Source organism: Aricia agestis, chromosome 9 (genome assembly GCF_905147365.1).
Source record: "Aricia agestis chromosome 9, ilAriAges1.1, whole genome shotgun sequence".
Classification (NCBI taxonomy): domain Eukaryota; kingdom Metazoa; phylum Arthropoda; class Insecta; order Lepidoptera; family Lycaenidae; genus Aricia; species Aricia agestis.
Genome location: NC_056414.1, coordinates 8,667,779 through 8,684,264, shown reverse-complemented (window position 1 = coordinate 8,684,264; position 16,486 = coordinate 8,667,779). Strand labels below are relative to the sequence as shown.

At 36.9% G+C, this 16,486-nt stretch overlaps 1 protein-coding gene across 7 annotated transcripts in view; it reads left to right on the top strand.

Annotated features, from left to right (window-relative positions):
* The window catches only part of LOC121730767 (septin-7), a 56,826-nt gene that overhangs the window by 3,413 nt on the left and 36,927 nt on the right, over positions 1-16,486 (top strand). For 2 of the 7 annotated variants that reach the window (XM_042119945.1, XM_042119946.1), the window contains exon 1: positions 9,742-10,280. The exons of 1 other annotated variant lie outside the window; for it this stretch is intronic. In XM_042119945.1, coding sequence (XP_041975879.1) covers positions 9,864-10,280 — 417 coding nt within the window. In that variant the 5' untranslated portion in view covers positions 9,742-9,863. Of the gene's footprint in view, positions 1-35; positions 244-502; positions 598-717; positions 720-932; positions 1,621-9,741; positions 10,281-13,553; positions 13,951-16,486 lie in introns of those variants that run through there. 4 more of the 7 variants (XM_042119952.1, XM_042119949.1, XM_042119948.1 and 1 more) reach the window with 4 other exon arrangements.

The following is a 16,486-nucleotide window of genomic DNA, read 5'->3' as shown; positions in this document are numbered from 1 at the left end:
GGCGTATTTTTCAAGCTCAGCTCTCGTGTGCACACATTCTCTGCCGCAGTAACACGTAAAACAGTTGTACAGTTGCTAAGCCGCGACCTACACCTAAACCGTTTGCTGGTATTCAGAACGACTTATTTGTTAATTGATAGACGGTTAATAGAGTTCAATAATGTAGTAGCGCCAGTGCCAGATGGACATTAACATAACGAGATTTAAAACGCATAATGGATTCACCAGATGCAGTCGCTACACGTAAGATTTTTTTATTTTCTGTTTCTTTCTTTCTAACATTTTACACCAGAAATTCGTTTTCTTGTAAGTGCAAATATTTTTGCCCAGGCCTCAAAATTCTATAGCGAATAGATAGGTGTATGTTTTATTTTTATTGTCAAACGCGAAACAATATGATTGTATGATGATTTGTAAACAATGACGGCTGCGTTTAGAATCTAGAAGCCAACCTTCGCCATTAATTTTCCGCATAGCATAGCGTCGTGTTGTCATCTATGACTCCACGGTTTAAATAATTCGACTCCATGGACTTGGACTATAACGGTAGTAGAGATAGCCTCGAAGATATCAGCACATGCTGTCTTCCCTGCTTAGGTAATCATGATCCAAGCGAATGTTATATTGTGTAGAGCTGCTTAGAATTATTGTGTATTGCTATTTTCTAACGATTGAATTTTTTGTTTCATGTGCTGCTCCTCAACTACTGAAATCTAGCGGTGAGTAACAAAATTTCTTCGCCATACTAACATAATTTATTGGGCGACCTTAATAGTAAAGTCGTAAAGGAACCGAGGCGTTATATGAATAAAATTATGCGCAATAAGTATTGAAAAGAAATTATTAGGTCACTAGAGCTGTTTAGTTCATTGTGCACGTACGAATACGAATGTCGTTTAAATTACGAGCAGGAATTCGCGACCGCTATGTGGCCCTCGATAGGCGTCGAGTGTGAGGGTATACTGACACCGATATGTGCCCCTTATGGTTAACCATTGGCGTCGGTTTTGGTGACCATAGTACACGTATACGATAAGCGACTACGCGCCCTGCTATTGTTTCAGTAAAAATCGCGCAGCGGTCGCAACTCGCAAGTGATCGAGAAATATTACTCGGTAACATTACCCAGTGCTTAATTTTGGTTTCGCGCGTGTCGTCTAAGCTCACCGCCCATTCCATCTCGATGAAACAATACTATTTTTGCTTCGCGTAGAAGTGGATTAAAAGCGCTCAAATCGGTAACGTACTCAACTCTATGCATGATCAACAGCTAGTGACTCAATAGATCTGTTTTAGTTCTAAGGACCGTGTAATTGTTATCGGTAGTTTTAGCGTTGATTCATCCGGCGCGGCGGTCTCCGGATGCGATTTGTCGGAAAAATGTGGTATCTCGTGTGTGCCACATATTGTTGCGATCGCAGTGTGTTTCCTTCGCGTCCAGTCAGCGGATGGGTTATGTAAATTTTGCATTCGCTCCTTATTAATCGTCGAGTGCGGTGCTGACTAATCGTCGCCGCGAGTGACATCAGTGCTATGGAGCCAGTGTCCGAGTCGCCGCTGACCCGGTCCCGGGGCAAGCCGGTGCTGTCCCGGTACAGACATATCACTGGAAACGCGGAGGTGAGCCATAAATAAATGTTTGTGTCATTACGAGTCAATTATCTTATCGGTAAACAAACAATGCCTCACATATCTATACGACAAGTTCGTCAACAGTGATATCTCATTAGGTGTGTCCTACATGTAGGCTTAATGACCAGTCGACCATTTGCCTCTTTGAAAGGGGTTTTTAGTCTATAATTTCTTTATTATTTACTATCTCTACCAAATGTAGAGCAATGTATGTACCCTTTGCTTTAATGCTCGCAATGAATGCTGCATTCAAATTACGAAATTACGGAGGACTTCAAAAGTCTTCTTACAAAAAAGAAAACGAGGGAAAAAAAACAATTTAAGAACTACCGATGAGAAGCCAGTAAGTAAGCTTTTGAGTGCTCCCAAGAAGAACGCTACTGCAAACTCTATGGATACTCTATTTCAAACATTTTACGTACAATTGTATAAATTACTCGTATTGAGTTGTTAGATTCATAGCTCCTTTTGGCTCACCCTGGTAAATTACTAATACCTCTGGCAGTTTGTTTGGGTAAACGGATTGTTATGCTTATGCGCGTGCCTTACAGTAGCAACAATCGAGCTATTGTACGAGCACGTTAAATATAAATCACGTTTTTACTCTTGTATAAGTAATGTATATGGAACAGAAACTCCCTAAACTTGGTTGAATAATGTGTTGTTAAATTAGAGATTCTAAATTGTAGAGTTATGCCTTCAGTATTGTAGACTAGTTTTGTCTCTTTTTTTAAAGTAAGATAGCACTAATATGCATCAGAATTCAGAATTCGCGGTGTTACATTCAAAAGGAAGAGTCTTCGAGGACTTCTGGTGGTTCTGTTGTTGTCTGATGAGTGATAACTTGATAAGTCTAAGGACATCAGCAAATTCCTTTACTGCGCCTTTTCTATCGTAAATGTTTTGACTCTTGAGCTTAGATCGATTGACGTGATCTCGATCGATGAGGCATTAGGCTACGGTCGCTAATAGAATCGCAGAATGCTGGCGACGGCATTTCAATTATTCCTATAAATTGTTATTACAGCTTTGATCGTACTAAACGTCCAATGGTATGTTGGCTATAATTACCATTGCATGGAACGTTTTTCCTGCATAAATGAGGAAAACATGCCCACTTTATAGACGTTGGTGACTGTTTTAGAATTTATATGGTTTCTGGTAATTTTAAACAGTCTATTATGCTCTGCTAAGTACATAATGAATTTAAAACCACCCTTCCGCTTATACCTACAAGATCTTTTTATGAAAATAACGTTGCGTAGTCACGTGTTTAGTCAAACATTTCGAAAGAATTTGTTTACCGTTGAAGAAAGCTTATTGCTTTACCTGACGTAGGTGGATATCAAACAAATTCTAACAATTCCAAAAATTTCCTTCAATTACATACTTGTTTTATATTACGTTAATGGAAGTATCGATAGTTCTCTAATGATTCCTTTGTGGCACTATATGCAGCAATACTGAAAATCTGGGTCATCCTACTTCTTACGGCCGTTCCCAATATTTGATCTATCTCTGGTTTTGCCCTACTAGAGATAGGAATAGCTCACATTAGACATTAGAGACATATATTTTATGTCAATTGTGAGCTATTCCTATCTCTAGTAGGGCAAAACCAGAGATAGATCAAATATTGGGAATGGCCGTTAGACAATAGACCGATCTGTTGTCACAGCTGGAACTTTTGCCACAGTCAACATTATTATAAAAATGTTACACCTATATTTTGTTGGAAAACAGGCGAAAATTTTTCGAACGAACTACACATTTTCGTATCGATTGTGGTTGAAATACGTAAACTGAAATACGAAACGTATAACAGAGTTTACCGTTAAATCAATGATTTGTGAATTTGTTATTTACCTTAATAGTTTTAACGAAATCCTAATGCCTGATAACTATGAGATTAATAATGCGGAATCATATTTATTTTACGGTTCTTTAACTTAAACTTTAATTTAATGAAGTCAAATTCTAACATCAACGTTAAATATAATCATTAAATGTCTGAGGGCGGTGTCTTTTACTCTGCTACTCTGATCTGCATAAAGCTTATGCGGGTAAGAAAACTGTTTAGAAGATATTCAGAGTCGGTTGGTTACCAGCAGACAGCCAACAATTCGAGTGTTGAAATTGATGTAAATGTTTATAAAGAACATGTTAAAAACTATTTAAAAATAGCAGGTGTTCGATGTTAATATTTCGAACAACATTTCCGGTTACGGTAGAGCTTATGGTTCTGTGTAACACCTTGGGCTCGCAGCTTCACATCTTTACAACATCTTTCAATGTGTTTACAGTTCAACAATCTCGTAAAGACAAATACTTGCAGTGTAACAGTTTTCTAAAACTATTTACAGTTAAATAACAGGCTTAACGCTTTTGGACTTATAGTCACTTAAATAGACAATTCAAAGACAATTCAGTAAGTGTCCCCAGGAAACGATTAACTTTTAGATTTTTAAATCTTCGCTCACTATCCAATATATGAAAATAAGTCGGGTTTTCCTTCCTGACGCTTTAACTCCAGAACGCACGAACTGATTTCCACGGTTTTACATCCGCTGGAAAGGTCTCGGGCTCCGTGAGGTCTATAGAAAAAAAAAACAGAAAAAACTTCAAGAGAAATGCAGGGAAACATGGAAAATTATTTTATGGCAAAACAATGTTTGCCGGGACAGCTAGTTCTCTATAAAAGAGTAAAGAAGTTAGAGTCAACTGCAAAGTGCAAACTACCAGTATCAGCTTATGATCGCTAGCGACGCCGTGACCCATTTAATGAAGAACGACAGACTGGCTTAGATATGAACTAGGTTTAAATCTTTTTATTGAAGAATGATTCGTGATGACAACTTTATTATCATAGTAAGTAGAGAATAGTTCCATTTCCGTTGGTTAATACTTAATATAACACTTCTTAAGTCTTAACTACAGGAATGTCTGTTTCATACCGATCTTGAACTATTTAAGAATTTCACGTGCCTCTTAGTTTGAGGTAACCTAGAAAGCTGACAGTGAAGCTTGAAAATCTAAAAATTTCTTCAAGGGGAAGCTTAAAAGTGTGTCATGGCACTTGGGTGTGTGTCATTGTAGCTTGTATGCCGTATATTCCCACGACACACCCAGCACCCCTCGAGAAAGTTGAAAGTGTTAGTTGAATTAGTTTACCAGTCCTTTGTTCTCATTTCAAGTGCTACCTAAACTTTATTTACTACCTTAATTGGAGCTATACTGGAGTTTGGAAATGATGTTTAAATTCGACGTCGCTTTGAAGAATTTTACGGTAAAAAGGGTATGCAACAAATTTCAAGAGTGCTGCATACGATGTTTCAATTTTTGTTGGGTTTCGAAATGGGACAGCCGAGAGAATTCTTAACAATTCCAACAATGCGCCGTTTGCTGATTGAACAATATTTTCTCATCATTGTTTTCAATTGTACGACCTAAACAAAGATTTAGTAGATGTGGAACTTGCGAGACTGTCGCATATTTTTTGGTCCCATTTATCGATGGAGAAAGTTGTTTCACTATTTTCTATCAGCATAATATTATGGTCCAGGATATTTAAACCTTTTGTGGTTAAATTTAGCCTCCATAGAAGGTATTGCACCACCAGTGATTTAACCTGTACAAGTTCGTTATTCGCCATTCGCTATTCCTAAATATTAGGTATCAACAGATAATAATAATTATTGATAAATTATTATTACAGTCGCAATCATACTATTTTCACCAAAATTTCTGATCATTAACCTAAGTATGTACTATGTACTTACAAAGTTAACTTCTGTTACAATCACTCAATCAAATATTAAATTTCGTTACTCGAGATATGGTATCTAATATCTCAGATATGTTTGTAAGTACCTAGAGGTGATTGTGTAGTAATGCGATTTGTGATAATATATCGGTTCAGCCCTTTTTATTCGGTAGTAAATAAAAAGGCCGGCAACGCACCTGCAGCTCTTCTGATGTTGCGAGTGTCTATGGGTGACGGTAGTTGCTTACCATCAGGTGACCCGTTTGCTCGTTTGCCCCCTTATTTAATAAAAAAAATATATAAAAATATAAAAAATAATAATTAAATAAAAGAATTGAATCACACTAATTCAATGCCATGATGATTGATGACAGAGAGATTTCAGATTGAAACGTTAATAAGGAGGCACTTTCCATGTGCAATCAAGCATACTTAAATTTGGTTTGATAATCTGCTTTGCTTTTATATAAAAACATTATTCTTTAATTAATACTTCAGAAATACAACTTATATAGTTCTAATTTACTCAACTCTTCCCTACTAGCGCCATCTATCAAGAAGTGCTAAAACTATGTCCAGTGGAACAAATTTGTGCCCTCAATATACTTTCACAAGCTTAACACTAGACTTAATCGCGCGCCGGTAGGTGGCGCTACAAGGCTTATAAAAGTATTTCTGTGCAATAGTTTCGTCCCAATTCTATAATATTATATTCAAAGTTTAAACGTGCATAAGACATTGCATATTTTTGTTTGCTTAAATTTCATCGATTACTATTTTATGATCCATTTTTGTTAATTATTCTGCCTTGATGAGATTTGAGGAAAAAATGAGATGAGGAAAAAAGTCTTTTCGCATTATAGTATGTATGAACTAGTCATCAAATCTCTTGGGCTATGCGGTATACCAATTGTATCTGGCTGACTTTGGTATCATTAAAAATTTTAAATTTTACAGAAGACAATTAAGTATTATTCCAAATTCAAATTAGATAAATGTGAGATTTTCATTTGTTTTTCTTATTGTTAAAATGAGTGATTCTAATGAAGAAATTCGATACATCGTAATGAAACTGAACCATTTTTGAAGAAGCTGATAACTGGTGATGAAAAGTGGATCACGTACGACAAGAACGTGCGAAAAAGATCGTGGTCAAAGGCCGGTCAGGCTTCACAGACTGGCGAAACCCGGGTTAACTCGCAACAAGGTGATGCTGTGTGTGTGGTGGGATTGGAAGAGCATTATTCATTATGAGCTGTTACCGCCAGGCAGGACCATCGATTCTGAACTGTACTGCGAACAACTGATGAGATTAAAGCAAGAAGTTGAGAGAAAGGGGACGGAATTAATCAACAGAAGGGGTGTAGTTTTTCACCATGATAACGAGATGAGGTCTAGCCTCACACATATTTAGCCGCTCAGCATAAATTACGGGAGTTTAGCTGGGAGGTGTTAATGCATCCGCTGTATAGTCCTGACCTTGCACCTTCAGATTTACACCTGTTTCGGTCGCTGCAGAATTCCTAAGGCAGTGTCAGGTTGACATAACAAGAGGACTGCCAAAACAACTTGTTGCAGTTTTTTTATCAGAAGCCCCAAAATTTTTATAGCAATGGGATCATATCCCTACCAACAAGAAATTTATCGAACAAAATGGCATCTATATGTATACTTTAGTCAATTGTAAATAAACTTTTTCCCCAACCTAATATTAGATGAGAGAGTAGTAGCAGCTATAATATATTAATCTGAGGTTGAAAATTGAAATAAGTTTTTTGAATTTTGACAATAATTATTAAAACATCAACGCTGCATTAATTTTATTATATCTTTGGCTGTGGCACTCAACCATCAACTTCCAATTCTATTAAGGGCTGATTCATATTGGCTATCAATTAATCTGACGCTTTAACTGTTATGACTGTGAAAGTTAAGATTAACTTCGTATCCATAAACGGTTCAAAACGTGCATGATTCATTCACGGGTCGTAAAGTCCACAATGGCATATTGTTGCCTCCATCTATGCGAGTACTGAAATATTTTTATTGTTTTACCCTTGAGAATTCACCTTCGGTCCTTGTATTTCTGGAGGGCGCTTAATTATACAGAATTCAAGAGTATAAACGGCTAATTGACTGTTACGTTGCGAATTGCGATGTTTTTTTACTCTAGTTTGTGTCTCGACTCGCAACAAAAATGCAAGAATAAACATAATAATACTATGTTTATTCTTGCATTTTCAGCTTGATGATACATAGTTTTCTTTCACCAGTACATAATACATATCTTATTTATTTTTATGTTGTTTTGTAATTCTCGCATTTAAAATTGTAAATTTCAGGCCTAGTCTTTACCATAATTTGCACTTGTAATAGCTAAACATTTAAAATGAGTTTATTACTAAAATCCTCACGATTCAATTCTAACTATCTGTCATTAATAAGTAATAACTAATAAGCCAAGAACCTACTTTCTCCGCATTGAACTGAATAAATGTAGTTACAAAACGACAATACACATTGTGTAAAATCGTAACACTTCACTAAGTTCGCAAAAAAATTAAGTAGATCTTGTACTATTATCTATTCTGTGGTAGATCTCTATTAAGAACATCTTTAATCTTAATACCACTTGATTATAATATTATCTTCTTCCGTTTATGATTATTAAAACTGAAATTGTTGCTTTTTTCGTAACTTTGCTTTTGTTTCTGTATTTTTTTTCATGTGCTGTTAATATTTTTGAAAGTTGCATGATACCGACTATTAGTGAGAAAAGTTGTCACTGCATTAGTCGTTAGCTTTATTTTAATCGGCTTTCTCATGATACATATTTTTGTCTATTTCAAGAAACTTTCTGCACTCACTTGGACCATTACTGAAATGAAAGTGAGAGATTGTTCTATTGGCCGAACAATTCCAAGCTTTATTGTCCTACTTATCAGTATTATTGGTTCCAAAGGGTACGTGGAAAATGTATGAGCTAGGGTGCGGGAGATAGCGCATGCGCTGTGCTGGTCCTTCGATCGGCGTGACCATGACCAGCACGCGTATGCCACGTGCTCGGTGCAATACTGCAAGTCTAGACACAGCTTTATAGGATTATAGTTCTGATTCGAAAACCTTAATTCCATCATTACAATGACCTAATTATGTCATTGTAATGTGTATTTTGTATTGATGTTTGATTAGTAAGTTTAGGTTTTACCTTTGCATTACAATAAATTATAGCATTACAACAAAACAGTAGGATTTGGGTCCATGTTCACAATATTATTATGATGAAAACTTTCAAGTTAAATTTTTAGGTGATATAATATTATTATACTGCATTACATTGATGGATTTATTAACAAGGTAATCAAAAATTTATAATGTTTTGCCAGTTCAGCAATTGGAAAAATGTATGGGTGTACCGTATAATATTTATTGTTAATATACCTATTAATTAAATTAAATTTACAAAGAGGGGCCAACTTGCATCTGCTTTGACTTTTATATTTATGTTATACTTGGCAAAATATCCAAATATTTGGATTAATCATTTTTACTGTTTATCATAACTCGTCTATTACGAATTAGTCTGCAGTGTGAAAACTGCATCAATATACTTTCTATATTCATGTAACTGTTACATAAGTTTATCTATTCCCTAACCTCTGTTATAAGTTTGAATGCAAATAATAGCATTCGATAGAGCTCCTACGTCTTCAGTGAATCGGGCCATTGAACTAAAAACGACATTTCCTTCTTTCACTTATTGAACACCATTCATGATGTCGTACTCTATTTCAATACAGTCCTTAGGTTTAAAATTTTTGTTTCGTTGACTTCGGATCTATCCGATCTTGCTAATCTTGTTAATGTTTCCTACTAGAAATATTATATTATCAACAGTCCTTTTGTCATGACTCATGAGTCATGACTTTTAAAATTTAGGAGTAGGTGTAATCTGTTGTAGTTAATTAATTAGCTTGTTAACTTGGGTAGTTTAAATAAATAAATTAATCGTACAAATTTATCTACATAATAAATATTATAAAAGCTAAATCGTTGCTTTTATAATATTTATTATGTTTATTAACTTCAGCATGTAACGAAAAAAGTAAATGACGTAAAAAGTACCCGTAGCCATATTCACCCATATAAATGTTAGTCTAGATTTGCTCGGAATTGCGATTTGACCTTGAGAAGAAAACAATGCAATTTCAACCCTCCATTCGGGTGGTCGTGTGGCAATAATCCCCAGGCGGGGTCGTCGGCAGCGGCGCGGCGCGGCGGCGGCTGGCGAGCGGGGCGCCACACGAGTCCGCCCGCGCCTCGCCCGCCTCACGCTACTACGAGCTGTCAAACTGCCTCCGACAGGCAACTCGCTCGAACGCCTTCGATTGCCGCACTCGCTCGCGATCGCGTCGTTACCGAGTCGTGATAGTGTGTGACTCTGCTGTATGACGGATACTAAATTAGGATGAACGGCAGCACGACGACGGTGAACGGTGGCGCCGTCAACGGTACGAACGGCCTGAGTGGAATCGGTGCTGCTCCACGGACGGCCACCCTCGGAACGCCCAGCAGCTACGCTTACACCTCGAGTGGCTCGCTGCTGGGACGAGGTAGCACCGCTAGGCCGGTACCTCCCCCGACCCTCCCGAAGTACAGCGGCTCCTTCAGTGCCGGGAGCACCTTGAGCTCGACCGGCCTGAGGGAGCGCGACAGGGAGGGCACGGGAGGCTCGCATCGCTTGGCCAGCCTGGAGAGATTGGCGCTGAGGCAGAGGATCATCGAGCAAACTTCCAATAATCAAGTTTCCAGTGTTACTAATAACACCGGCGGCACGAATGGCGGGCCCACCTCGGCCACCGTCACCCTCACCGATACGGCCACGGTGAGTCCCCCTGCCATACATCTCGCTCACCCTCAAACGGTTCCCCTAATCGGAGGAAATGCACCCCAAAAGGAAAGGTCGTTCCCGTTATTTTAGTCGCACTTTCACCCTTGTGCACTCCTTGAGTACAAACATAAAACGATACGATCTAAGAACGCTAGGAAAAGAAACAACTGTTCGGTTCTAATTTGAATCGTTATCTTGAACTCAAATTTTGTCACTATTTTGGTAAAATTATCGTATATTTGAACTAAGTTACAAAAATAATATTAGTAGTTGTTATTATGATAACCCCGAAGATTTGTATATAACTATAGATAATTTAATAAGTACTTACTTACATTACAATATATTGTACCAAATATGTACATAATATTGTTAATAAAATAAAGAAGAAACAATTTCAATTCCTTTGAAACAATACACAGTTCACTGTGTAACAATGTACATGTACGTGGGTAACATTTGTACACAACGGATACTTAAGAAAGCAATGTAATGATATCATGATTGCTTTAAATTCAAAACAGATGTTTCTCAATGGAGCGAAACGAGAATATTCAAAACAACTGATAAATTCATTTCGTTGGCTTACAGACGTTTATTCATTCTTGGTGAGATATCGTTAAACAAGGCTTAGTGTTTACTGAGTAGCTCTAAAAGCGGCTAGATCTTATCACTTTCAAGTACTGTGCCATAAACATAAAAATGTTAAGATATTATTGCTGACTGGGAATACAAAAACGAGTAACATAATTATTATAGAAAAACACTACAGACTAACATGAATCACACACCAAAAAAGGATTTTATTTTTAACATCGCCGGTATTTCGCCATAAACAGGTTCACTCAACGAATTTTCGTATTCTTGCACAAAACAAAATCCTGTTATAGGAATAAAATTTTTAAGCATTACGTCAACTAGTAATGCTGTGATCGGAATTCGAAAATTGTATCGTGAGAAACTTTTTTCGGGAAGTCGTGCACTGCCCGCTCATGGCATTCAAAAGTCCTCATGATTTTCCTGATGTTGTATCGCGTCTCGATTACGTTTCTGGTACAGCATTCAACAGGTACATTAACAACGTCGGCGATCTCTTAATCCTCCATAAACTTGTTGCTCCCAATATTACATAAACATCTGTTAAGTGCGGACCGTTATGTGTATGTATTTACGTTCGGCTTATGGCTGATAACTTGTTTTTTGTTTGCTTACTCAGCATCCGTTAGCTTCTCGAGGATGCGGCTTCTGTATTTCCACATGTGACGTTCCTTATGTGATAGAACTGGTCGCTGACGCGGGAGGACTAAACGGGTGACTGACCCCAAGTCTACAGGGTTAAAAATAACTTTATATGCTGCGCCGGCCATTCTGCTCGCATGTGTCGAATTCACTAAACAGACATTAACAGTTTCATGGTCATGCCCCGACCTGATCATTCTTAGAAACCCTAATATCCCCTTTATGTTCCAAACATTGTCGACTGTCCGGTTTCTGAAGTTTTCCGTAGGAATTTATCTATTTAACACAGTTGTTGATTAGTGCAAGTTTTGACGTCAATCCAAGGCGCTGGTGAATAGAAGATTATCGAAACAACTTAAAATTTTTTTTGATACCAGTCAGTCCCCAATGGTTCGAACAAAAAAATATGTTTTGGTTGTCTCAAAATATATTGTCTTAGTACTAAAACACCAAGGATATTATTTTGTCTTTGGAAAAATTTGTTTTGGCTGTGTCTCCTTTGTTTGTACACAAAACTTTAACAAAGGAGATTTATTATTAGCCTTACGGTTTTTAATAAATTATTAAAATCATACAGAATTTCCGTTGTTGATGTTAATCAAAGTACAGTTTTTCTTATCTTCTTTGTCATTATTATCTTGCGTTTAATTTATATGGCCACCAGCGATGAAAGCACTACCTACACTATTGTTATTTGTGTACAAGTGTAGAGAGATAGTTGTGTGTGTCCTTTGTTTACTGAATTCCAATTTCTAGGAATTCTCTCCTTATCGGCCTTGCTTATCTTCAAGCGGACTAAGAAAACAGCGGAGAGGCTGGAAATGAATTTATTTTTAAAGACCGTTTGTTTATTTCTACATAATTATTTACATTATTTTGCATGAAAAAAAATATAAGTTCTCAATGTAAAATGCCACCAAGAAAGTTAAAAAAACAGGTGATGTGGGAGAGAATTCAAAAAAAAGTATAATATTATTATGAATACAAACTAGAGTTTTATGACATACCAGATAAGCGATAAGATGGTCATAAAACGATGCATTTATCTGGCTTTTAAAATGCAGTTGCTGGTGTCGTATTGATAGTAAAAGTGTCTCATAAAGATAACGTTACGTCTACTTTAAAAATAGTAGACCCACGAAATAGCTTGTAAACATCCTTTTCATAAGACTAATTTAGCTCTATGTTAGTATTAAAAGTAGGAACAAACCCACTTATGTATTTTAAAACTTAGTTCATCTTTATTTGAAAAGTCGCATACAAAATAAATTACTACGTTATAAATTATAATACAATACTGTTTCAAATAAAATTACTTTTGCATCTTTAGACGATTTTTGTGCAAAAACTCAGACTGACCATTTAAGTTTTAAATTTCAAGAATCGTTTCTTGACGCAACCATATCGGTTAAGTTTATAAAAGTTTTTCACAAACTGGCATTAAAGCGGTTGGGGCACGTTCTCTTCTTGCATTTATGCACCATCTCATAAGGTGGTAAGTGACATTTATTGACTTGCAATAGTAGTCTTAAAACCCTCATCGTAAGGGCTATTTTAGCATCACCAATTTTTCACTTATCTTTATTAGCATCTGTCCTTGCTTTTGTGTGTCTGGTGGTTATAAGTGTGACGGTCCAACTCGGGATACGTTTACGACTATACATAGACATAATTAAAATTGTACCTGAGCCTACCGCTGCTTCGACACAGTGCCTGTTTTCTTTCATTTAAAACTTACTTACGCTCAACAAAAGGGGTTCATAATAAACAATACCCTTTTCGGTTTTGCCTTTTGCAACTTAAAATCCACACGTTACAATATAAAATTATTCATACACTTGAATTTTAATTTTATTTCCAACGTGTATATCCTTAAGGTCAAAATTAATTGCTTATTCCGATTCCTGATTGGCCGGAGCTTTTTCGTACCGTAAAAATCGGAAGGCGAAACGAATCATCGAAGCGAGGAACATGTGTTTCTGTTTTCACCCCGTGTGCGTCTCGCCGGGGCGCTTGTGTGCCGACAGCCGGTAGTATCGGCCCGGTAACTTAACCTCAAACTGATACAGACGTGAGAGTGCTTTATAATAAAACGGTCTATTTGCTCCAAGGCGACACAAGCTTTCCGTTGTTTTAACGATTTAAACCAGTAAATTGCTCGGAGCACTCGTAAATTTCGTTAAAGTGAACGTCAGTGAATATGTGGACGATGTTGTGATTGTGTTTTGAGGGTTTAATAATAGTGACGAAGCTTTTGAGTGTTGCGGCGTAAAAAATGGCAAATCCTACTGTGACTAACGGATCGCACCAAACGAAGCTGAACAGATGTGCCAGCAGCGTCGGGGACTGTATCGACAAATCCAAAACTGGCTGGACTAGTCCCAGGGAGATATGGAGGAACTTGTCGCTGCGTCGGAAAGTGGAGGTGAATATACTGATATCTTTGTGATTCTCTGGTGGACATTATTGATTAACCATTAGTCGCTGGCTCCCGACGCCTGCACGTCACATACTGCGTTGGCGCCTAGATAGCGGTCAGATAACGCTGCAGTTCAAATACAATTAAAGCTTTGTTCGACGCCACGACCTTAAGTAGAAACAATAGCTTCTAAACCCACACTGTTTTCCCGTCAGTTAAGATTTTAACATTGTTTGGATAGAAAGTTAGCTAACTGTGTAGCCAGTTCGAGCTATTAGCTAAGCCTAACGAAACGCTAACTTGTTTGTTTAGTTAGGTGCTTCGGGTGTATTATGGTCAGATAGTGTACAAAAAATTGTAAGGGTATTGTCATGTGACTGAAATTAATAGCAGAAAGTTCTAGTACGACCGGTGTATTAATCTTCGATAACTAGTTTCTATGATTCTAGGAAGCTAGTATTTTCTCTCGTTGCGAGTAGCATTTACAAGGCTGGTTAAATTAAAATTTCTTTACGTTTTATTCTTATATAATATGGGTCTTCCTAATTTTATAACTTATATTATAACCTTTATTCCTCCTCAACTTAACAGCTGTTTCCACAGACTACAACGCCCGCGCTCTGCAGATGCTCATTTGAAAACACGATAGGGTGGGGCAAGTAATTATTATGCTTCCCCGTCAAGATGTTGAGGATTTAATCAGATTAGAAAATAAAACCTCACAGCTGCTTAAGTTTTTAAATCTTCCAAAACATACCTTTTGCAAATTCAGCTATATTTAAGAGGAGTCCACACCGCCGTTTTTCCATACAGACGTTGTCCCCTGTTTCCTCCCTGGATAATGCCGGTAGAGTTATGATTTTTTTCCTTAATATCTATGGCCACTATTAGCATGTCCCTATGTTTTCTTTTATCACGTCCAAAAACCCAAAAAAAATGGCCAGATTTTCCTCTGTGTTCAAACACTTAGAAAACAAAACTGGCTAGAATATACAAAAAAAAAAAAAACATAGGAACACAGCTCAAGCCTTGCTTTAATTCTTAATGAAAAAAGTACTTAAGTCCGTTAAGTTTTGGAGAAGGAATCAGAGGACAACGAATCGATGATTTTCTGTTCTTTTATTAGAACTTTTGTCGTGTTGTCTCTATCGCGCTCTGTGGTGGGAGACTTGAGATTGGTGAGACAGCAATACATTTTCATATACCTATTTTCAATTTCTTTCGCCCTTGGTGTATCCTCTTAAAGTGCTTCATAGTATGGAATTAAAACAATTTGAAAGCAATAATTGAAATAATTGAAAACATTGAAATAACTTCCACAGTGTATTACATCTAGCTACTCATTTGTATTTTCAACGGAATAATTAAATAATCCTAATAAAGCCGTTTGTACGGGACGTACAAACGGTCGGCTGTAAATCAAAGCGTATTCATTTTCTATCCTTGGAGAATAGGGCGTTGACTTCTGTGTATGTCTCAAACGCATTTGGCGTCTGAATATCTGTTTGTCTGTCACTTACTTATTAGAAGTATGGCTATGTTAGATTTTATTTAATTGACGTTTGGTAGGAACTAGGATATGTAGTCAATAGATTGGTCAAAATGAACAACCTATGGTTTGCTCCATTTCAGCTCTTAAATTTTGCTTCTTAAAAGTTGACAAAATGTCGCCTAATTTTAATAAAACCAAGGTTTGAAGGTTCAGTTTGACTTGAATCACTTGTGGAGTTCACAAATTCATTAGCAGTTGTCTCATATATTTTGTATCATATATTTGGGCTTAGAATTTCTGTGCAGCCAAATAGAAACCCGATGAACATTCCTGAATGGTTCCCTTGGAATATTAGACGTTGACTCGTTCCGACTCGAGACCGTCTGTTATATTTTAATGTAAGTCTACACCACTAAACATTCGTTTGATCTCGTTTTGGGATATCTTTGTGGTTTATTGCGTAACGTGTTAACTGTGTTAAAATTTACGAGCTAATAATTACAACTTGTCCCTAATGTTATTTTATTGCTCCGTTTGACGAGGTAAATTAAAGGTTCGCACCCATTAGTGGTAATTTAGTTAACCTTAATAAAGGAGGTCGTATCTCCGTAGACTGAGCAAGCTAGTCATAAGTGTATAAAAATTCAAGATCCTGCGAGCGATCTATGAAAAAAAGCATAAAGTTTTTTGTGTCCAATATTCTGGGTAACGCAAAATACGTTAGCCAGCGATTGAGGTGAAAGTTTCAACCCTTAAACATAATGAAGGGCGTCCCATCTCCACTTATTTGAAGAATTTATCATTTATGGTAAGATATTTACAGCGCAGCTGATATAGATTGTAATATTCTAATGGACTATTGAAATTCTTTATAGTCATCAATCTTTTGCTTAAATTACAATTTATTTCAAATTAATTTGATCTCTAAAACGTTTCCATGATTCTCTATTTTAAGTCATGTATACAGTATATTGGATGCTCACTTAATAGAGCGCATTTACATTTTTGAATGATGTACGTGATCGGTGATACTCATCGTAACAATGGCCT